The 23,555-nt window shown below is 45.8% G+C and overlaps 1 protein-coding gene across 1 annotated transcript in view; it reads right to left on the reverse strand.

Annotated features, from left to right (window-relative positions):
• The window catches only part of LOC102558223 (prolow-density lipoprotein receptor-related protein 1), a 30,810-nt gene extending 10,706 nt beyond the window's left edge, over positions 1-20,104 (reverse strand). Inside the window, exons 1-19 of the mRNA XM_014595760.3 lie at positions 19,744-20,104; positions 16,825-16,938; positions 15,214-15,333; positions 13,880-14,107; positions 12,929-13,042; positions 12,698-12,817; positions 11,767-11,892; positions 10,240-10,446; positions 9,610-9,778; positions 9,089-9,257; positions 8,023-8,248; positions 7,098-7,223; positions 5,553-5,777; positions 4,812-5,123; positions 3,706-3,918; positions 2,573-2,857; positions 1,557-1,772; positions 718-956; positions 176-305 (exon numbers count right to left, since the gene is read on the reverse strand). Of these exons, the coding sequence (XP_014451246.3) occupies positions 176-305; positions 718-956; positions 1,557-1,772; positions 2,573-2,857; positions 3,706-3,918; positions 4,812-5,123; positions 5,553-5,777; positions 7,098-7,223; positions 8,023-8,248; positions 9,089-9,257; positions 9,610-9,778; positions 10,240-10,446; positions 11,767-11,892; positions 12,698-12,817; positions 12,929-13,042; positions 13,880-14,107; positions 15,214-15,333; positions 16,825-16,938; positions 19,744-20,104 (3,700 nt within the window). The remainder of the gene's footprint in view (positions 1-175; positions 306-717; positions 957-1,556; positions 1,773-2,572; positions 2,858-3,705; positions 3,919-4,811; positions 5,124-5,552; positions 5,778-7,097; positions 7,224-8,022; positions 8,249-9,088; positions 9,258-9,609; positions 9,779-10,239; positions 10,447-11,766; positions 11,893-12,697; positions 12,818-12,928; positions 13,043-13,879; positions 14,108-15,213; positions 15,334-16,824; positions 16,939-19,743) is intronic.
• Positions 20,105-23,555: the final 3,451 nt, after the last annotated feature.

Genomic DNA, 23,555 nt, shown 5'->3' on the forward strand with positions numbered 1-23,555 from the left:
ATGCCTAGATGTAGCTGAAAGTTGAGGATATAGTAAGCCTAAATTGAAAAGAAAAAAAAAAAAAGTTGTACCATCTGCATGCAAGACCCAGACCTGGAAGATTGCCTTCTATAGGCTCAAGGACGATAGCCTTAGAATTGAACTACAAAAGGAGAATACTTAAGAACTTGCTTACATCCAGTTTCATCACTTCCATCTTTGCAGTCTCTCTCCCCATCACAACGCCAGACATCTGGAACACACTCTTTGAAACTAGTGCAGGACCACTGCTTTGAACTACATTCAGGTTTCTCATGCTCACAGTCCTATGGATAAAAGAACAGCTTTGTTATGGTACCTTTGACACATGCTACAATGACTGGATGTCTTTTGTTATCCAAGTGCTCCTGGCAAGAACAGCATGTTGCAGCATAGCCATTAAGAACCCCCACCCCCCACCCCTGAGGCAGGAGACCAGCCTCTCCATGGACAAGAAGTGGACCAAAGCATTTGAGATTAAGTTCCAATAGATCTCAGAGCTTGTCATTTGATATTTGTTTGCTCCTCACCTGCTACAAGCTACCTTTTAGAGCTCAGGAAGGACATGAGGGCATTAGTTCACTATCCAGTATGCCTCAGACCTGGCATAACCAAGACAGACACCACTTACTGGCCAGCTGGTTCTCCAGGTTCACTTTAGAATCCAGTTCTAAAACTGGAAGTTACTATTCTCCATACCTGCTCATCTGATCCATCTCTGCAGTCTAGGTCATCATCACATATCCATTCTTTCAGGACACACTCTCCACTTCTGGGGCACATAACTTCTCCGGATCGGCATAGTAGTGGCTTGGGGACTGCACAGTCTTCTTCATCAGAGTGGTCCTTACAGTCATAGTCCCCATCACAGCGCATGGAGTAAGAGATGCACTGGCCACTCCTGCACTGGAATTCAGACTTGCTGCACTCTTCATGAACTGAAGAAAGAAAGTCTGTGCTTAGTTCAGCTGCATTTCCCCATAATCAAGTCATTTTTACTATGTTTTGGTGTGCTGAAGTGGCAGCGTTAAGAGAAAAAGTGCCTCCATATAGTCATTTAGGGAAGCATACAAGGGCAGGTTACAGTTCTAGTTTAAGAACAGTATTGTTGCTAGCCTACTCATCCATCATTATGGAGGATGAGATCCCACACCTGGATTCCCCAACCATGTTTACTGGCTGAGAAGCAGCTTTCCCTCTTGTCTGTCATTCAGCCTAGGGTAGTGACAGAGGTAGTGTTTCTGCTTTGTGAAGTGATTAAGTTTTGCAAGTAGGTTAAAAAAAAACAAAACAAAAAACAAAAACAAAAACCCCCCCACACACCTCCCCCCTCCATGCCATAAGACAAAAGACTTGAGCTTAAGCTCTTCACTGCTTGTTGGCTACTGGAGAGAATCTCTTCTTCCCAGAGGGATTCATAGCCCTGAGCCAGTCTAGAAATGCTTTTAACTTTTAAAAACTGCACTCTTAAAGTTCATATTTAACCAACCCTCAGTACATGGGTTACGCAAACCCAAGTCTACCTATACTGGTCTTACCACATCCTTGCTCATCCGCTTGATCAAGACAGTCTGCATTGCCATCACACAGCCAGCTCTCTGGGACACAGCGCATGTTGCCATCACAACGCAGAGCACATTCTTGTGTGGGCTTCCAGCAGTTTAACTCATCTGAACCATCAGGACACTGTTGTACACCATCACAGTGCTCTCTCCCCTCAATGCATTTGTTCCCACTCAGACACTTGAAAACCCCTAGAATAGATGTAGTATTATCAGACTTCTTTCACTTCTTTAGAAAGAGAGAAGGTGCCAAGAACAGGCCATGAAGTCATATTCAGAAGTGACCTTATTCACCAAGTACTGAAGTCTGATGCCGGGGAGGAAGGGGATGGGTTGGAGGTTTTCTTCCCAGGAAGCACTGGGCTCTTGAGGGGCATGCAGGCCCCACAGTTTCATAGTTACTCTGGATCTACAAGTGCTGTACTATTAGAGCAGGTGGTACACTGCTATGCACATAGAAAATTAACCCGTGAGCAGGGACATACAACACCATTCTCTTGCTTGTTAAGAGCCTTTGGATTCTACATACACCCAACTAGAGATGGTAGGTTACCATATGTGTTTGATGGCTTATTTATGACCCAACCAAGGTGAGTCTATTGCTCATGTCTGGAGCTGGTTCCTGCAGATTTGCTCTTTGTTTTAAATCCAGTGGCCAGACAAAGCAATGCTGGCAGTTTTTCTAGGTTTAGTTCTGGCTATTATTATTTATTATTGAGACCAATAGCAAGATGTTAGTGTTTAAATATTGAATTGAAAGGATTCAAGGGACAAGCCTTGTTTGTAGTTTCACATGCTTCTAAGAACTTTTTTTTTTTTTTTTTTTTTTGCGCACGCTTATCCACACTAGGAAGCAGTCTTATTTTGACCATGCCTGGGATAAAAGGTTTCTTTTGCAAGGATGTAGAGGCTTAGGCCATTAATCTCCCCATCTTGACTGAACTAATAGTGCTTGAGTATCCAACATATTTAGTAACATGTGTATACAATACCTGGAGAATTACAGAACTGAGAACAGTCTTCTTCATCAGAGCCATCCTTACAGTCCCTCTCTCCATCACACCAATACTCATTTGGTATGCACTCTTTTCCATCTTGGCAAGGTACAAGAGTCCGAGGACAAGACAGAGGAGTTAGTGCAATTGAAGTGGTTGTTAACTTTACTGTTGTGGTAGCTGCCGTACTCTTTTTGGTAGTAGTTACTGTTGTCTTCAGAGTCGCTGGTGCAAGTGTTGTTGTGGTAGCTGGCTTTGGAGAAACAGCTACTGGCTCTGGAACTTAAAAAGGAATAGATAAGTAATTGTATGGCTGGTTTCAGAGCATCACTTCTAGTACATCAGCAGTTTGTAGATTACCTCACTTAATCTACATTCCCTTCTCAGTTTTTAGAGAGACTAAGAGACCCCCACCCCCATCCAGAGCTTAAGCAGGTGGATCAACTCATAGGCAACAGCTGGGTTGAGAAGCCCAAGCTATTTGCTCCACTACTGGCATAAGGCAAGACCCTTCTAGTTTACCAGCACCTGATCAAACTAGACCAAAGTTAGTGACCTCTAGAGGCTCAAAGCTGTGTTGCCAGAAAGCCAGATGCCCACAATCAGCACTTGAGAGATAGTTTAAGCATTTTACTGGTCAGCTAGCAATGTCCCACCTGCCCAAGTCACTTTATGCAGATGCTACCTTTTACCATTTCAGAGTATGGCAGTTGTGCCCTTGGCTAGAGTCCTCCATGTAGGGTTCCCCTGAATGTGTCCTAGAAAGGCAGCAGTAGGATTTAGCCTGGAAGTGCTACCCCTTTCCTCACTCCAACAGGGAGTGATGAGTCCCTCTGCCTACAGCCAAGTTCCTGGCCCTAGTGAGAGGGATATTAGGTCACCTTGATCCTGAAAAAAAAGCTCTGAATAGCAACTTTGAAGCTGTATTATGTAGCCCGTCCTACAAGAAATCTCTTCCCCTGCCCCCAAATGTTACATATTGTTAGACAGCTTTGGTAATATACCTCTTGGGTAGGGGTACACCATAGTTTTCCCCAGACCTCTGCCCTGCTCAAGACCCAACTTTGAAGCTTAGCTAGCACTAAGCATATATTAAGAGCAACTCCATTGTGAAGCAATGGAGGGCTTACCAGTCTTCATTTCTGTGGCCAGGAACAAAAGTACTTCCTTTATGTTGGCTTCCTCTATGCTGGCCAAGACCTCCATCTTCCTTCTGTCCCAGAGCAGGAGAATGGTTTTGTTGACCGACACCAGGTAAGGTTCATAAGCAGCTACTATCCCATACATCCAGCTTTTCTTCAATGTGTCCATTTTATTCTTAGCAAGGCTCAGAACCTGCAGACCTGTAAGAGAACAATAAGGCTCTTGCACACAAAAGACTACATGTAGAGAAGTACTCAATCTGGTATGCCTGAATACCAGGGAAGTCATCTGTTTGACAACCCTTCCAACCCCACTAGAGCAGGAGTTGCCACTCTAGAGTAGCCCCGGCTTCCCACAGGTTTTGCAGCACTACTCTGCTAGCATTCAAGATGCAACAATTCGTCAGTGTACCAGAACTGTTAGTCAAGCAGAAAATATTTGGCCTCCAGTCTCATTACATTTGTCTTGCAACATACAAGTTTACCAAGACTTTAGCCTAGTAGTCAGATACCCTTATGTTAAGCAGGTTAGATGACAACTCTGATCTAACATTGTTTCTTGCCCCAGTCTATTCATCAGCAGCTTAGAATCCCAAGCCCAACCCTCCTTGCTCCTCCATTTTGAAGGGATGGCTTGCCAAATGTGTCTGCCAGAGGTAGTAAGAATTGAAGAGCTAGTTGAGCCTACTAGTCTAAGTGCACTTATATCAGAAATTAGGCATGGCTTGGATCAGCCGAGACAGCCACTTTAGAAAATAGTAGATCTTAGGTCACCAGTGTTGGATTAGTCTTGACCTACAAATTCATCTAGGTGTTCCAAAGTGGATCTAGCCTCTGTACCACTAAAAGCAAGATGACTTGCTAGCCCAGAATGCTTGGCTACTACCAGCACACAAGTGCCCCTTTAGCACTCAGTGGACTCCTGTATCAATGTCACACCTTGGAAAACCAAGCAAACATAAATAAGTTGTTGCCGTGTCCTTTTTCCATCTTCTCCCCCCAGAGCTGTTTGAGGAACAGCCATGGCGAGAGTCATCAAGCCTTTATGCACAATGGCACTTTAGTATTTTTTTTTTTCCTCCCCTTCTCTTTACCCAGGTTTTTTGAACTCCAGAGAAAGCTGAAAGATCTTGCATCTAGGGCAATATGAAGGTCATCCGACCAGGTTACATTCCAGACATCCTGCATACTACCACTAGTAAGGTTCATCTTCTTGAGAGGTTTTCCACTTTCAAGCCAGTACAGGGATGCCCTCTGCCAGTCTAGAGAGATGTGCCATATGATGCTCTCCGCATGGTAGAGCGTATTTGTGACCATGTCAGCAAGTCTGGTAACTTTAATGTAACTTCTGTTACAAGCTAGCCAGTATATGGCTCCAGATGATATATCAACTTTAGCAGAACAGACTGCAGAGAAAGAAGAAAAAAAAAAATTATTACAGAGCTTAGAGGCATAGTCCATTATATATGTGTTCATTTACAGGAGCAGTCACCCCATATTGCAAGTGCAAAGACTGTTGTGTAATAGTATCAACACACCCTCTCTAGCGGCAGTCTGAATGGACTCAAAGCTGCTTATAGCCTTTGGAGCCTTACGTCTGCAAAAAAGGCAGGACAGCCACTTTTGGCCTCCCTATGCTACCCCCTCAGCTTCAAGTCTGGATACTACTGTCCCCAAGAGCTCCTGCCCAGCCTCTTGCTTCTCTTAATTTCAAGAGGGTCATTCAGGACAGGCTTCACATTAGACACCAACATGGTTTGATCCATTAGGCTTTGCAAGCACCTTGTTTATGCTTCTCTAGAATGGGGGGGAGAGAGTCAACTTCAGCTTCTCACCTGGTAACCCAATTTGGATGGTTTCTCCTCTTCCTGGGTGCCCAGTGAAGCGTATTAGTGTCCCTTTGTTATCCGTCCAATAAGTGAAGTCTCTTTTCCAGTCCACATCCTGAAGATGGAGGTTTTTCCACTGCTCTTGAACCACTGTCTTGTTGACAGTCAGACCCTTGGGGCCTACTTGCAGGAAGTAGAGCTTTTTGCCAGTTGTATATACAAGTGTTAACTCTGCAGAGGTTAATGCCAGAAGTTATGCAAAAATAGGGGTGATCAGTCTGTGACCAGGCTGAACTAGTAACAACTTGGTGCAACTACTACTTTAGCCATGATATTCAGAAGGGTTAGTTAAAAGTGAAAGCAAAGCCAGGTTGGTGCCAATTGCTTTGAGGTCACCACCCTGTGCATTTGGTTGCCTAGTCTGGACAGTGTAAGACAAGACAGGATTTCAGGAGGGACTAGGGCAACAGTACATATATGAAATTGGAGTTGTTTGCCCTTGAGGAGAGAAAGTGAGCATGGACTCAAGGAAGAGAGGCCTGCTTAGCTGGCTAGGTCACCCACTTGCTTTTAGATGCTATTGTTACATGGCATGGGGATATTTCAGGATGACAGCACGATCTTATTGTTTGTTGTCTATAAACAAGTAGAATAAAGATTCTGCTGCTATTTTGATGGTTGAAGCTGGCATCATGTGGGGAAAGACTGGCAGGGACTTCCTACAAGGGTTCTGCTTCATTAGTCCCCCCCCCCCATTAAGACTGCTCTTAAAAACTATCCAACACCCATTCCGAGAGGGCCAAGGCAAGCACCCGGGGGGGGGGGGGGGGGGTGGTGTCATCTCATGACACTGGCTGCAGTTGTGGTGCTCAAAAGGTCAGAGAGTCAACCACCACATCATTTATGAATGCCTTCATGGCCCTCAAAGTCTTATTGACATTGGCCATTCTACTTGTTATTGGTTTTCTGGCCTACAATTCCAATGCAAGTGAAGCGATATTCACTTCCATGAGCAGCAGCAGCTGCTGCTCAGGGCTTCTTAGCTGCAAGTCCATTCAGGGATACAATTTAAAAAAAAAAGGCACTTTCCACCTAGTAGTCTCAAATGGAATTTACAATAATCCTGCAAGTGAATGGATGCCCAGCTGCTAGGCATGCAGTCATTTAAATAAATATGAAAGCCAAATCACTCAACTGTTGTTAGCTCTTGAATATGGCCTAATCTGTCCCAATTTTCAGTAACTCATAGTGGCTGGTTTCAGGATGAGGCATGTTTAATCCCCCACCCCATGAATTAAAGTAGTCTACTCTAGAGAGTCAAGGACATTCATTTGTGCCTATGGGGTAAGAGCCACTGAGCATAGCCTCATCTAATCCTACATTCAGCTTTGAATAATCAGGACTCCTATAACCTTATCCAGAATGCAGAGGGATATGGATATGCTCCATTATCTACAGGATACTGTTCCTATTCCAAGGGATTTGCCAGGTAGAGCTGCTTTAGAAAAACACCCATGACACCCCAGCCTCAAGACTGGAAGCCAAGCCTACCTGCGCATTTTCCAGAAGGCAGGAGGAACATGTTTTCTGGACAAGCACACTTGTAGCCTTTTGGATGGACAGGTGAGAGGAGGCAGATGTGACTGCATGATCCTGGAGTACATGTAGTAGTGTTCCCTAGCAAGAGAAGAAGTTAGGGGTAGCAGTTCATGACTAGTCATGATTTATCATATTAAATGTTGGTGAACAGACATGAGAAACTCTTGTCAAGTTGGTTCTCTGTACTCTGCTGGTGCCAACTAGAGCATGCCAACTTCTTGTTCCAAGGATGCCCAGCTTTTTCTGGAGCTGGGCTCTCCCCATTTAATCTAGAAGTTCTCCCCACCTCTTGGGTCACTCAGGCTCTTGCCTTTATCATAATAGTATGTGCATCTTGTGCCATCTATACACAAGACGTTAGGCTAGTAAAAAGACCCAATGCTGACCATCTTTGGTATTATTTCTACCAAAGAAGGCTCCTTTATACTGCATGAAGGGCTTTAGTAAGATAAAGCTCTGAGACCCAATTGTTTAAAAACCAAGGGATCCAAGATTGTTAAAGTTGATCTTCTTGCCCACTCTGGCTAATATTAAGAGGCAATTTTTGCTTTAGCTGAAGGTTGGAAGATTCAGTGTCCCCCACTAGGAAAAAAAAAATAAAATAAAATAAAAAAAAAAAAAAATAGTTCCAGTCCTGCTAGGGCACTTCTAGTTAGTATTTTCAAGTACTATTTGGTTAAGTGCTACTCATACAGTGCCTCTAAGCAACCAATGAAGCTAGTTGGAGCAACATTGCTCAAGTGATACAAGCTATGGGCACTGGGTCCAGCTGCACATCAAGTACCACAGCAGCTACAATGAGAAGTTGTTCCCTCCTGTCTGGGATTCCTGTTCTCAGGATGCAAGGACATACTTAAAAGAAAGTGAGGCAACTCACATGGAGAGTGTTGCAACTCATGTAGCACTGTGAAGGCAGAGATGGAGGCATTCAGCAGCACTTGCTTTTTCTCTAGGGAATCCCAAGAAACAGACACAAGATGGTCTTCATCTGCCCAGAAGAAGGTGCTTTCAAATACAGCAAGTCCCACAGGGTCTTCATGATTCATGAGTATCTCTGGAAAAGTGTGTCTCCCACTGCCATCAATTTTTATGGTTTCAATAGACTGAAAGAAAAAAAAAAATTTGTAGCTGCCTGACAAGGCTCAGTGACCACCATGTTCTCTCTGGAAAAAAAACTTAAACATATGGGTCAAACATGTTTGTTTTGGCCAGTTAAGGGAGTTACTTGAAGTTAGTCTTCTGGTGGTTCTGGAGGCCTGCTAGAGCTCATCATCTTATACTGTACCACCTTTGCTATGCAAGTAGTGGTGGTAGGGAAGGAGTCAGAGGAGGGATAGCCCCTACATTTTAAAGCATCAGAAGATCTAGCATGTTTGGGAAGGCAGAATGGGTAGTGTCAGAGGGAGGATGGGCTTGGGAGGCAAGGGATCTTTGTTGCCATTTTAGAGTGTTTTTGCTTTGATTAGCCCGTCAGATATTGTATAGAGGGGCATCAGACCAAGTAGCAAGGCAGATTGCCTTGGAAAGTGGTTTTGGAAGGACAGCCTGCACTGAGCTTTTGGAAGACTGATACCAACTGGCGAGTTCTTTTTGTCCCCTCTATCTCCAAGACCATAGGCTTTATGCCATGTCCGATCTGCCCTTGTAGCAAGACAACCTAAAGTTTTTGCTACAGGAAATAGGAGACCCCTATAAATATGCAGGGAGCTTGCCGCTATGCCAATTAATTGAGTCTGCTGGGAGCACATGATGCATAGTTTTTATTTCTGTGCATCAGCATCCCCATGTTCAAAAGTGGCAGCAGCATGCTTTGAACTAAAGCTTGTTCAATGAGCTTTTAGTTCAAAGTGCCCTGCCACCATTTTAGTGCAGAGGACACCAATACATGTGGTCAGGTGCTTTTTATTAGCATGATGTGCGAGTGCCTGTGGTTTTTACTATACCTCTTTGTATTCGCTGATCCAGTATAGTCTGCCAGTTATGTGATCGAGAGTCAGGCCCAATGGTTCTTCCATGGAGACTGCAGCAAGCACTTGTCTGTCAGAACCATCCATTCCTGCTGCTTCAATCAGAGTCCTGCCTTTCTCACCACGATTCACCCAGTACATGTACCTGCAAGGGCAGTTACAAGATGCAGCTTTCTAGCATCTAACATGTTTTTGGACTCATACAAAGAAGCTGGAAGTAGTTGCAGTAACAGAAGTACATGTCAGGACTAATTCAGCTGCCACCCCTATCAGAATTATGTAGGTCTTAGCAAGGGGCTGAGCCCCAGAGCCTTCCTCCAAATGCCACTTGGAGCCATGCACAGAACACAATTGAGTCTAAAGTTGGATTTAGAGGACATTAGATTCTGCTTGCTACATCTAGCCAGAAGGACCCAAGTTACTACAAGTGCTTTTAGAAGACATCCAAGGGTTAGTGGTGGATACTCCTGGCAGTTTTGCCCATGGCTAGTTCTTACCTTTTCTCTGGATACAGAGTCAGTTGCTCTGGTATCAGCTTCTTTTCTAACACTTTCACATACCCCTGATTATCACTTAAGCCAGTACAGATCATGTGAGGGTGGCTGCTGGCCCAGTATAGCTGTCCTGTGAGCCAGTCCACTGCTATGCTGTTTACTTCTCCAACATCTAGAGAGACAAAAGGGTTGTTAGGACTTGCACACGATCCCTGTCCCCATGGATAAAATAAGGTTGCTCAGCTCAGGGAGAGGCTCATTTGAATAGGTATTCATGAAGTGATACCAATTATACCCAGTTCTTGTCCTTATTGGTCTGAGGAGTCTCAACCCTTACCTGGCTAGGCTTGCTGTAGTGGAGTTAGTACTAGGAGTGCTACTAGAGATGCAATGAAGCTGCCTAATGCAACTGAAGGGCCCTTGATCTGGAATAGCTTTCTCCAGCTTAGTGGGCAAAGAGCTTTCTTGGGCCTTCAAAAAAGCTAATAAAAAACCTCCCACCCCAGAGATCAGTGCCCTAGCCTCTTCTCTTCAGATTAATATCCCTGTCAACACTTTACATCAAGTCTTGATGCTTATAAAAAACAAGCAAAAAACCCACCAGACCAAGTACTGTGCTGTAGAGGCATTTACCTGGGTAGAATAGTGTACTGTTCTTCCCAGGCATATAGATATACATTTTTCTCTCTTCATCCACCCAGTAGTAAGTTTCTCTCAACCAGTCATAAGCAATAGCTTCAAGTGTAGTCTTTGTGGAGATGAGGGTTTGATAGTCATGAGTTCTCACATTCAAAACAGCAAGGTCATGGCCTGAAGCTAGCAAGATTTGTGTGGCATTGTCTGCAACAGAAGATGAAGTCAGTACAATTCGAATTCTATTGATATAGTTGTGGGTAGCTCCCTCTAACCCATGAGTACAAGGACATGGAAGCAGAAAGTATATGGCCACCCACTTCAACTTGACATTGTGGTGGCTGGAGCCTTCTGGCTTCAGTAACCTCAGGCTAGACACACACACACACACACACACAGTTGAGTAGATAGATGGAAAGAAGGCCAGCTAGCAGTCCTGAGTTGATGGCTGTAGATACATTCACCTGACAGGACTCAAAGCCCATCCCTGGAGCAGGTTTGGTTTTTTAAAATACCAGAGTTGGCTGTTGACTGGCAGTCATGAGAGGGGAAGAGTTTAATAGCAAGTGTTAGAAGCCACTGCATGATCACTGGCAGTGCTGCTGGTATTTATGCTATGGATCCATCCCCTTAGCTACTCAGTGGGGCCTGGAATTTGTTACTCTCAGCAGTCACTACACTACTAGATATTTGCAACTAGAGCAGTGGTTAGTACCAACTAGGAGTCACAAGTTCTAGTGACCAAGAAAGTGTTCTTTAAAGCAGTAATGCAAAGAGTGTACATTCACTAAAGCTGCAGCAGTTTGCAGAGATTGAACTATACTGAAGAACATGCAAAGTTTTAAAATCAGCAACTCTGAGAAAGCCATCTTGAAAAGCAGATTATAGTCTTTCCCCTCACCCATTTGATAGTTGGCATTCCCAGGGGCAAGGTCCAGTTCTGGAAGCATAAGCACTTCCAACTCGAGGCTAAGGCATTAAAAAGCCAACCTTCTGTTAGACAGGCTCAAGATAGTAGTTTCTGCATTACTGCAAATGCAGATGGCAGAGATTGAGTTTGCAGCCAACTACCTAGGCCTTATGAAGCCCTTCAGCACCTCCATTATATCTGGAGATAAGTTGGCCTTAGATACCAACTGTTACTCCAGCTCAAGGATTCAGCCCATCTGGAAGGCTTCTCCTAGTTTTGGAGAGGGAGTGAGGGAAGAGAGGGTCAGGCTAGACTAGACTGGAGTTCAGCACTAGCTAGTCCAGAAGTATCCCTCCCCTTCTCCATACAAGAGAATGTCTAAACAAGTGGCTCTGTAGTTGTCCATCTATGAAAAGACAAGTACTCTAGTTGTCAGCCTCCATAATGCTGCTGTCAATGTCAGCAACAGCTGACAAGTAGACATGCCATTACTGTCACCTAGGAAATAAGCCAAGAGACCTAACTTACTACAGGAAGTCTTATTAGGAGCTGGACTCTAGCCACTAGTGCTGAAAGCAATACAGCTGTATTACTTGCATGTGGGTTACCATACATACCAGCAGCCTTGCATGTAGTCCCACTGTGGAGCCAGTAGCCCTTCATACAGCCACATGTAAAAGAGCCAATGGTATTCCTACACAGCTGGCTGCAGGGATTGTATTCCAGGGCACATTCATCCACATCTGTAGGGAAACAGAGAAAAAAAAAAGTCAAGAAGCTTAATAGTAGTTATTCCAACCACACTTTACAGCTTCAAGATCTACTGCAGTAAGGATACAGGTCTATTTTATAGACCCATGCCCTCTTTAGCCAGAATGCTGGGCTTTAGCCAGAACAGACCCAGGGCTGGAGCTCAGGCTTACTATATGGAGGTGGTTAATTAACTCCTACTCTTGTATACCTCACCTCCACCCTCATACTTCAAGCCTACTGCAGTTCAGCCAAGAGGCCCATGCCTCAGATGTCTATAGCAATGTTTAACTTGTCTAGCCATGTACCATGTCTAGATAGAATACTCCATGTTGTAATAGTGGCTCTGTAGTGGTCTATTAGCATTAGAAAAATTGAACTAGTTCTTTAAGAAGTTCCCCCTGTCCTATCAGGACCTTAATGGTACTGATATGGGCTATACTGCATACTAGTGTTGTGGAATCCTGGCTTCCTCAGCTGGGGAAAATATTCTGTAATTCTGCAACAATTCAGGTGGAAGAAGCAAAGACACAACAACTCACTAGACCTTTAAAGTCTAAAGGCACCAAGTTTAAGACATTATAGTTAAATGGCACACAGTCATCCAATTGAAGGCTGGCAGTACAGATAAGCAGTGAGCGTCTCCATCATGAGGTCATGAACACAGCCTTTGAAGCTACACAGAGCTCATGGACCAGCTTGAAATTCCCCCATTACTGCAAGTTGCATGAAAACAGGCTTCCTTCTTAAAAAGGAGAGAGGAAAAAAAGGGGTGCCAAGATCCAGATGCAGTCATACCAGTACAGTTCTGTCCATTAACATGAAGCTCCCAGCCAGCACCACATGAGCACTTCACACCCCAGTGAGTTCCAGTACATTTTCCCTCACAGCCTCCGTTATTTACAAAGCAGTTTTTGCCTGGGGGAAAGAAACAGAAATAAGAAATCTTGACTGTAAGTTGTCTGAGGTTCATACTATATGGTGCAAGTGACCAGCATGTGATTTATAGGAACAGGCATGACTACATACCACAGGTAGTGATCTCATCTGTTCCATCTAGACAGTCCCTCTCATCATTGCACATAAGTGACTCCATAATGCATTTCCCCTCATCACATTGGATCATGCCTTCTGGACAGGATGCTGTGTCAGAGAAAAAAGTCCATTTACTCCAGAGCTGGATGTGACACTAGCCACAGAACAGATTAAGTACATTAAAATATTGGAGGCCATAAACCATCCCTCCTTTCTCCCCACAACTCTGGCCATCCATCTTTTGGCATATAGAAACAGCCTAAGAAAACCCCACATAAGCCTCCCCCTCACCCCCCCCCCCCCCCCCCCAAAAAAATCCACCAAAATCCATACAAACCAGCAACTTGCACATCAGGCATCTACATTCCTACTAGATGTCAGATGCAAGACAGAGCTTAAAAGTGATGTTAAAAGGTTGAGTTCCATGCAAGTCTCCATGAAAGTTTGCCTATGTGGCTATGGCATTTCACAGCTGAAAGTAGTGCTGTTTCACCTCAAGTTAGCTTTTCATCCAATAGCTAGAAACTGAAGCTTTGGGAGAGGCCAGGTACCACATCAACATGTTAAAAGGGCATGTATGATGCTACTATACAGGTTTTGCTTTCAGATGCATACCTGCTTATTTTGGAGCTCTTGTTTGGATTCTCCTTTGGTACTGTTTCACTTCAGTCTTCACTAGTCTCATCACAATGCCTTGGCAGTTTTAAGCATAGAAGTAAATGCTAAGTTGGTCTCCCAGTTCCCACACAGGGTCAAGAACCTGGGTTTCCCTTCTGAAGGCATTATCACCAATCAAGATTAGGTGTCTGGTACAGCTTACTGCCAGATTTTAGTTTGCTGGATAGATCCAGCCCAATTTCAGTTATCATATAATGATTGACAAGTTGCTTATCCTTGGGACATTAGGGCACAAAAAGCTCACCACAGGTGTTACTAGTAACATACCACAGACATCTTCATCTGAAGAATCTCCACAGTTGTTGATGCCATTGCACTTCCAGTCCTCCATGATACACACTTTGTTCTTACATTGCCACTGTCCTGGCAGACAGTGGCTCTTGGGACAACTTGCTTCATCCGAGCCATCTTCACAGTCTTCGTGGAGGTCACAGACTTCCCAAGTATCGATGCAGTGAGAAGTTCCCTGACAACGAATTTTCTTCTCTCCACATACTGTGGTGAAAAGAACATGCATTATAGGAACAGTCTGTAGACCAAGGTAAAGTCCAAGGAGCGCTACAGGCTTATCTTTGGACATGAGAACCACTTCCTGAGTACTACCCAGTCAGAAAGAATCCTTCACTTGAGCCTACCTTGATAGGGTGAAGTCCAATTAGCTCTTTAAGAGAGCTCACAGACTACCTTTGAAAGGCACTCAAGAGTTCACATCTAGCTACTATGTGTCCAAGCCATACAAGGTAATTTAATAAGAGAGTTGGGTTGAACAGCATCTCATTTATTTGGGGGAGGGGGAAAGGGGAGAAGAGATTAGGTTTGGTCTAACTGGTACATGACAATTTAGTGTGTGCATGCTCAAAATGACTGTGGTAAGCTATGTTTACCTTAGAGAAAAAACAAACAAACAAAAAAAAGCCACACACTGAACTGTCACTAGGTAGTTTCAGAGGTTCTTTGAATGCATCATCTATTATATCTGGGCTATGTGAAGTCCAGTTTGGAGTTGGCCATTTCTGCTGTAGTCTGCAGGACAAGGAAGCATCCAACTTGGCTGGCAAGCCATGGCATAGATGCTGAGGCAAGTAACTTTGATTTGACATCTATCTATTCCTTCCCCTGAAGCCAACTTAAGTTCTCCTTAAAAGCAATATATTGTCAAGGCTTGAGACAGCAGTGATGGTGCCATCTTAAGCTTCAGCTGCACACACTTCCATGAAGTGATGTAATCTTCTATCAGTTGGCATTCTGGCAGAAGATTTATCATGGTGGGTATGGAAGAACCATGCACAACATGCCATGTCTTTTGTCCAGGAAGCCAACTTAGATTTCTAGAACACTGAAAGAAACAGGCAGAGAACTGGACTCCTAATATCTCAGCTTCTGTCATTAGGAGCAGCCCTAGTGTTCAATAGGCACTCAGTTCAGGATCCATAGCAGTAGCTTATCTAGTTGAACTACTAGATTTGTCATCTCTAGTGCATGCTATTGGTCAGCCCATTGTTAGACTAGCCAGTAGAGTACTTGGGTACACATCTCTAGAGACACTTATTTCTAGGTAATCCAGAACTCCTGCCCCCCCACTAGCTTGATACCTTACATACCACAGTTTCTCTCGTCTGAGCCATCCATGCAATCACTAACACCATCACAGAGCCAGCTACTAGAAATGCATCTTCCATTGTCGCACTGCCATGCATTTGGGTCACCATGACATGCTACTTCTACATAACAGCAAGAAAAAGATAGAAGTCAAGTTAATTGGTTACAGCTGTTAGTGATACACAAGCTATTACTGCTACTTCAGTGTAGTAGTATTGGTATCCTTTGGATAAGAATGGTTCTGCTAAAAGGCAACCAATCCATTTACTTACAAGACCACCACTAGTAGTACAATGCTACAGTCTAGTTGCCCAGCTACAAGATTGGCTTGAGCAAGGAGAGACAATAGAAGCTTTAACAGCAATTTGTTTTTCCTTATAAAGGGAGGTAAACATTGGAAAGGTTAATGGCACAGAAAGCACAAGTCACAAGTAGTAACTAGTACTTATCAAAAAAAAAAAAAAATGTTCAAGTTCTTTGTTTTTTGAAGCTGTTCACCAAAACTAATCTAAACATCAGTTTAGGGAAATTCCTGACCTCAGATTTATGGATTCCCATTATTGCAGCCAAGAAGTTTTACTGAAGCAATAGCCATCCTGCTCTGCAAATGTTTACCACATCCTAGGTCTTAAAAAGCCAGATAAGCAGCCTCTGCAGTAGGTGGAACTGTTCTTGGATTTAAGCCTTTGCTTCACTGCATCCTAATTGTTCTCCTAAAAGGAAGCTAGCTTCCAAGACCAAACAAGATTGCCAGAAGCGGTGTTCTATAGATGTTCCTCTACATCAACTCTATTATAGTGGGTGCCAGAGGCTAGAACCACTTAAGCTTTTTTACAATCCTAGTTAAGCTGTAGGTAATAGGGCATAAAATTCTTTCTACGTGCGGTATTCTGTAGGACTAAGGCTTGAAGAAGTTGTCAAGAAGCTTCAAGCTCTGCATTTGCTTAGTTTCTCTGGCCAGTCTTGTCCTCCTCCAGGTTCTTGCCAAATTATAATAAAAAAACCCCCCAAAAAACTTCCCTTCAGAAGTACAGCTAAAAGCCAGCAGAGCTGCTATGGGGGTTATGTACAGCAGATTTCTGTTTTAGTGGGAAGTAATTAGATGACAGCATGCATGTTTCTCCAGCTAACTGCTTGTTCTCCTACCTGAAGGTAATAGCATTTCCCCCACCTCAAACAAAAGACCTTGTTAATTAAAAAAGGCCTCTTTATTCAGAATTTCACATGCAAGTTCTGTGCCCCCCCCCCCCCCAGTTTAGAGATAAAGTTGGAAGCACTGGGAGCAAGGGGGGGGGGGAAAGAAAGAAGACAGGTTGGCACATGCTGCTGTAAATACATTATTGTAGATAGGCATTTGTTCTCTGTGTTGGAGTAGGTGTTTAGATTCAGTTCTGTCAGAACTCCTAAGAAACTTTTATAGAGTCCTTCCATGGAGTAAAGGGACTTTGGAACTTGTGTTGCAAGCAAGCCAAAAACTTCATTGTCAGGCAATCTATAAGCAACAGCCAGCTTTCTGGTCCTACCTTCCCTTTCTTTCACCCACACCACCCTGAAGGCAGCCATTGAAAAGTTTACTTGTAGGAGCAAGCCACCCAAGTAGACAGAGAACTTACCACAATCTTCATCAATCCCATTAGTGCAATCATGTTCCCCATTACATAGCCACGTTAGAGGAATACACTTTTCTCCACATGCAGCCTGCTGTGTAGTACCACAAGCTTGCTCATCTACCAATAAAGGAGGCAAAAGTTAAAGTTGTATCAGCAAGTGTGAACACCTGCCAGGCAAGTGCTTGCTTCGGCCAGTACCATTATTGCTAGATCACCTAAGTGGATCAGGCTTGGTCACACTTGTTTTCCAGATGATCTCTATTCTGGAATGCTATCAGTATGGTACATTTTTATGAGAAAAAATGTGAGGTAGCAAGGTTCATGACACTAAACCCATCAGGGAAGGACCAATAGCTCCGCCTGCTACTAAATCTTCTTTGTTCCTGTATGCAATACCTCATCCAATGCACCAAATGCCCTGATGGAAAATACATAGGAGAGACCAAACAACAACTGCACACCAGAATGAATGCACACCAGAAATCTATCAAAGATAGAAATACCCAATTACTGGTGGGGGGCACATTTCTCACAGGAGGGCCACTCTCTCTCCAGTCTCTCAGTCCTGATCCTCAAAGGGAACTTACACAACACTTCCCAGAGACGAGCCTACAAACTCCATTTCATCAACCTCCTGGATACTAGAGATCATGGACTAAATATAGACATTGGATTTTTGACACATTATAATCTGCCTGGCAACTGACTCCCCAGCCCAGCCCCTGGCTTCTTTACTTTTCATTCCATCCAGGAAGAGCGCACACCAACTGCTGAAGCTTCTTTAGCCTGATGAAGGGTTTTTGAACCCAAAAGCTTGCTTAATAATTATTCTCCAACTATTTGGGCTGGTCTAATAAAAGATATCAAGTTCACCCAAGGAACCTTGTCTGCCTTGTTCCTGTACGGGAATTCAGTGCCTTTGACTACAGGATGTCCTTTTTTTTTTTTGTGCAGTAGCTGGTACACTACATGCCATGTGGAAGAATGACATATGCTTTCTATAAAAGAGAAAGCCTCATATTTGAAGTGAGGATGTAGCACAAATCATTCCTTTGGAGGCAGTGACACAAAGCCATCCATTGCCTTATGGGCATCTTATTTAGACAATATGTAAGGAAAGATCCTCAAATGGAACTAGGCTGGACCAACTACTTTTCACACTCCTGTATGTAATCCAAGATCACAAAGCCACTCCAGTTTGTTATATGCTTAAACACTCCTAGTAGCTAGACTTTGAAGCTAGAGTTCTAGAATACTTCTCACACTAGCAATCAGTATGCTTGGCTTCTGAGCATATACACTCACAATCACTTCTTGATCAAAACCAGAGGTTGAACCCCAAACATGGCAGAGTCCCATGTTTATACCAATTCCATGGTAACACCACCAAATAATGGAGGTTCAATGTACACAAACACAATGCTAAGGCATTACTGGAAGTTAAGGCCCATGCTAGTCTCTTTCCCCATCAAGAAGATCCCTAGTATACAAGACACTGCCCCCACCCTGACCAGAGCCTCAGACCTCTCCCCCACATCCTGGAGCACACATTACACAAAACTGAAGTGTAATTACATCAGGTGAGTGTCTCTAGTTCCAAGTTAGTAGTGATCAAGCAGAGCTTCGGCAACTCCTAGACCATTGCACTCTGGTCAGTAGGAGAGTCCTCAGTGAGCTGCCTATGGTTACTGATCAGATGTAGCTGTTTCTCTGTAACACTGCTTTGCTGTATATCTGATCAATAGTTTGCCACAGCCAACAGCTATGGCTGAATTGGCTCAAGTATTGGACAGCCTGCATGAACACAGCTTCTCTAACCCATACTAGAGGTTTCAGCACTCACCCAGCAAGGGCAACTGCTGCAGCACAGTCCAACTTGGTCTTCCCCTGGGGGCTGAAGGAAGGTGTGTAATGAGACTGATGGGACACCCAATTCAGGTCTTTACTGCTTAGCAAGAAGCTCCTCTTGACCTTCCTATACTAAGACAAGTTACCTAGCTGCACTAGTAACTCATTAAGCAGCAGAGAACAGCATGCCTGCCTTCAACTATACTGTTTTCCCAAAACAGGTGCCTAGGAGTTTACAGTTTGCCTTGCAATTGCAAGTATTGCCAAGTACTAAGCATAACACCAAGTGCTACAGGCCCATCAAAATAGGGCTGGAAGGGACCTCAGGTGGTCATCTAGTCCAACCTCTGCACGCAAGTACCTATCTAACCTGCTCTTATGATCCAACCTGCTCTTCAACTGGCTTTTCAAAGGAGTTTCCACCACCTCTCTGAATAGCTTGTTACAATGCCCGACTAACCACTTGAGGAAGAAGCTCTTTCCAACATCCAACCCAAGGTTTCCTTACTGCAGTTACTCCTTGTTCTTCACCCTGCAGCCACACAGTAGTTCATCATCAGCTTTAAGGCATAGTAAAAGTAACACACAGTAAAGCTGGCATGAGTGACCCACAGCCCCCAGTCACTTGACTAGTACTAGAGAATCCTCACATGCCTCCTTCAAAAAAAGTGGAGGCTCCCAAGCTAAGCAGGTATCCAGCTTGACATGGCCAGCCCCAGAAGGCTTCATGCAGGAGGCCCTACACAAGCCAACTATGCTACATGGGCACTTTAGTGCCCAGCCAGCCACCATCTGTGCCTTTCAAAGCCCACCTCAGTGAGGCTCCCACACTAAACAGGCAGCCAGCAGCTTGGCATGACTAGAGAAAGCTTGAGGGCAAGACTTGTTGCTCCCCTGCCTGGGGCAGGGAGAGGGACCGCTCCCTTGGGGCGGAGGCTGAGGACAAGTGCGGGAGCCCTCGCCCCGCCACCTCCCGCACCCAGCCGCGCGGAGCGGGACCCCCGGGCCAGCAGTGGCCAAGGGACAGGGCGGGACCCCCTGCGGAGCCCGCGCATCCCAGCCCACCCCTCTCACCCGCGCCGGGCAGAAGGCGGCCCCAGGCACGAGCCGCCGCCAGGAGCAGCAGCAGGAGCCGCAGCCGGAGCGCGGGGCGCCCCATGGTGCGGGAGCGGCGCGGCAGCGCGTGGCGCAGGCGGTGGCAGCAGGAGCGGGACAGCGGCGGAGCGGACAGGAGGAAGCGCTGGTGAGAAGGGGCCCGGGGAGGGCTTATATCCCCGCCCGCGGGCCCCCATTGGGCGGCGGCCGGGAGCAGAGGGGAGTCAATCAGGCGAGCTGCGGGGGCGTCGGGGCTTCTGAGCCCGCTCAGACTGGCGGCAGATGTGCTAAGGGCTCCCCGCTTCCCCTGCTGCACTAGGGGCGCCCGGACACCGGCCATCCCATCCCATCCCGGCCCTGGCCAGCCCCTCCTGCTGCAAAGGCGACTAGGAGGGGACTGAAGGAGTGAAGCACTTCCTCCCCTGAATGATGCTCAGAGAAAGCCAGCTCCTGTCTTGTTAATGCTTGGTGTCCGGAGCCCTGCCGCCACAATGTCCTGCAGGGCACCTGCTCCCATTGCCATGCCAGATCCTCCGCACCTAATGCCCAGAAAGGATGGGTGGCCAGAGCCAATACATGCTCAGGGCCCTGAGATGGGCCTAAGGTGGAAGTTAGGTACCTGTGTCCAGACTTGCAATCTTACAACCCGTTCTGCTGCTGCAAGCTGCAGGTGCCGCACTCTCATAGGGGCCTCCTAACATTGGCGATGCGTAGGGTTGCACGTGGGCGCATGTGTACCCCCTGAGTGTGGCAGTGCACCCTTTGCAAAAAGGTGCTGCCAACACTGCCGGCAGCGCCTGCGGGCTGTCACTGTTTGCCACACCCCCTTGCCGCCAACACCACCAGTGTCATCTGTGGGCGGTCTATGATTGCCGCTAGCTACTGCCGACACTGCTGGCGGCCTCTGCAGATGGTTGCCACTGCCAGTCAGCACTCGCCACCACCTCCACCACGACTGCCTGTGGCAGCTCCCTGCTTGTCACTGCCACGCTCCTGCTGCTGACAGCACTGCTGCCACCTGCGGGAGCTCATCGTGCCTCCTGTGACTTGGCAGCACTGCTGCCACCTGCGGGAGCTCATCGTGCCTCCTGTGACTTGTTCCCCTGGCCCCCAGTGTTTTGCTTTTACACATGCTGGGTTTCACTCCAGTCTGGACAGAATGGTTCCACATACCGCCTGCAGCATGTGGGTCCAGTCTGAGACTGGACCATTTGAGCATCCAGCCAGCCATGGTGTCTGTGGGTCTTGGACTGGACCCACACACTGCATGCAGTATGTGCTGACCCCAGCCCTGAAATGACAGGGCTCTGTGGGCCAGATCTGGGCCACGGGCCATATCTTTGACACCCCTGCATTAGAAGATTTAGAAACATCTGCTAGGCTTGACAGAAATATGCTGCAGTTGTACACTGTCATTGGTTTTCTGAAAACGTGCAGCTGAGGAGGAAATGGTCGTGGCTCAAAATCTTAAAGTCCTAACTATTCTGGATACAGGATGAGTGTGGACAGTCAATTACACCTGTGCAGACCAGGAGACCTATCCATCCCTCTCCATATTTATTTTCTGGATATTTTCTGTTTTAGTAACCCTGGTGGACAGTCTTCTTCTTCAGCAGTTCTTTACAGTCCAGGATGATTGTCTTCCATGATTCTCCTATCTGTGTGTCCGAAGATGGCTGATGAAGCCAGGATCAACAGATTGTACTGCAGCTCGGACATATGTTTCTGTGTGGGGTGTGTGGAGCTGGATTCTTGATTTGGTCCATGACACGCTGTTTCTGCTGCTCCAACTTTTTCACCTCCTGTTGTTGTTATCCTGAAGTTTCAAAATACTGAGATCCCTGCAGCAGGCTCTTCCTCCATTTGGGGTTGTCCTGGACAATAGTCTCCCATGAGTTGACATCAATGTGCATTTTTTTAAGTTGGCCTTGAGGATGTCCCTGAAGAGCTTTCTTTGCCCTCCTCTTGAGCATACATCTGGGCTGAGCTCGGAGAATAAAACTTACTTTGGGAGTCTGGAGTTGGACATCCAGTTGACATGGCTGGTCCCTTGAAGTTGATGCTCATAGATTCATAGATAGTAAAGCTGGAAGGGACCAGGGAAGATCATCGGGTCCAGCCCCCTGCACCAAGCAGGAAAGACAACTGGGATCAGGTAACCGTCCAGTCTCCTCTTGATGATTTCCAGGGTAGGCGATTGCACCACCTTTGGAGGGAGCTTATTCCACAGTCCGGACATCTTAGTTGTGAAATAGTTTTTCCTAAGTTGAGCCTGAAACGGTCTTTCAGGAATTTGTGACCATTACTCCTAGTTTTCCTTAAGGGTGCCCTGGTGAACAGTTGTTCACCGAGCCCTTGATGTGTGCCTCTAATGTAGCAGTAAGCTTGTACCAAGTCCCTTCTCAGTCTTCTTTTTTTCAGGCTGAAGAGTCCCAGATCCCTCAGACTTTCCTCATATGGCTTGCTGTGCAAGTCTCTGATTGTACAGATGGTGGACTCTCTCAAGCTTTACCACATCCTTGGTAAACTGCAGGGCCCAGAACTGGACACAGTACTCTGGCTGTGGTCTCACCAATGCCAAGTAGAGTGGGAGAATCACTTCTTTGGTTTTTCTGGAGATGCATTGATTGATGCATGCCAGGGTATTATTTACCCTGTTGGCTATGGCACCACACTGCCAGCTCATATTCATACTGTGGTCTATTATTGCCCCCAGGCCCCTTTCGTATGTGGTGCTGGTCAGTTTGACATTGCCAAGCCTGTAGGTGTATAGAGGGGGGTTTGTCCCCAGATGGAGCACTTTACATTTTTCGATGTTGAACTTCATTTGATTCCGATCTGCCCAACTTGCTAGCCTGTCTAGGTCTGACTGTATCTGCAGCCTATCTTCAAGCATGGCTACGCCTCCCCATAACTTGGTATCATCTGCTAACTTGGCCAGTGGGTTCTTCACCCCCTCATCTAAACCATTGATGAAATTGTTGAATAGCACTGGACCAAGCACTGACCCCTGTGGGACACCACTGGCCACTTCCCGCCAAGAAGACACAGATCCATTCATTAGAACTCTCTGGGTCCTACCCTGCAGCCAGTATCCTACCCACCTGACTGTCTCACAGTTAAGGCCACAGTCTTCCAATTTTCTCATGAGTACATTGTGGGAGACCAAATCAAAAGCTTTTTTGGATGTCAAGGTATATAATGCCAACTTCCTTTCTGTTATCCCAGTGGCAAGTCACCTGACTGTAAAAGGAGATGAGGTTGGTAAGACAAGACCTTCCTGCAATGAAGCCATGCTGGCTGTCATTCAGAGTCCTACCTTCTACAAGCCTATCACACACAGACTCCTTAATGAATTTTTCCAGGATTTTCCCTGGGATAGAAGTTAGGCTAACTGGCCTGTAGTTACCCGGGTCCTCCTTCCTCCCCTTCTTGAAGATGGGTATAACATTGGCCCTCTTCCAGTCCTTGGGAACCTCCCCGTAGGGCCATGAGTTTTGGAAGAGCTTTGCCAGAGGTTTTGCAATGACATCACCCAGCTCCTTCAGCACTCTCGGATGAAGCTCATCCTCTCCTGCTAACTTATATACATCCAGTTTCTTCAATTGATCACACACCTGTTCTACAGCAATATAGTAAAAGCCTCGTTATCTGGCACTTCATTAACCGGCATGCTCTATTGACCGGCATGCTGGTTGACACCGGTTGATGCAGCAAAAACAAAACCAGAAGTGGGACTTCCAGTTTCGCCGAGTCCCACTTCGAGCCACAGCCCGGGGCAAAGCAGCCTG

The sequence above is a fragment of the Alligator mississippiensis genome, chromosome 2 (assembly GCF_030867095.1).
Source record: "Alligator mississippiensis isolate rAllMis1 chromosome 2, rAllMis1, whole genome shotgun sequence".
In the NCBI taxonomy this organism is placed as follows: domain Eukaryota; kingdom Metazoa; phylum Chordata; order Crocodylia; family Alligatoridae; genus Alligator; species Alligator mississippiensis.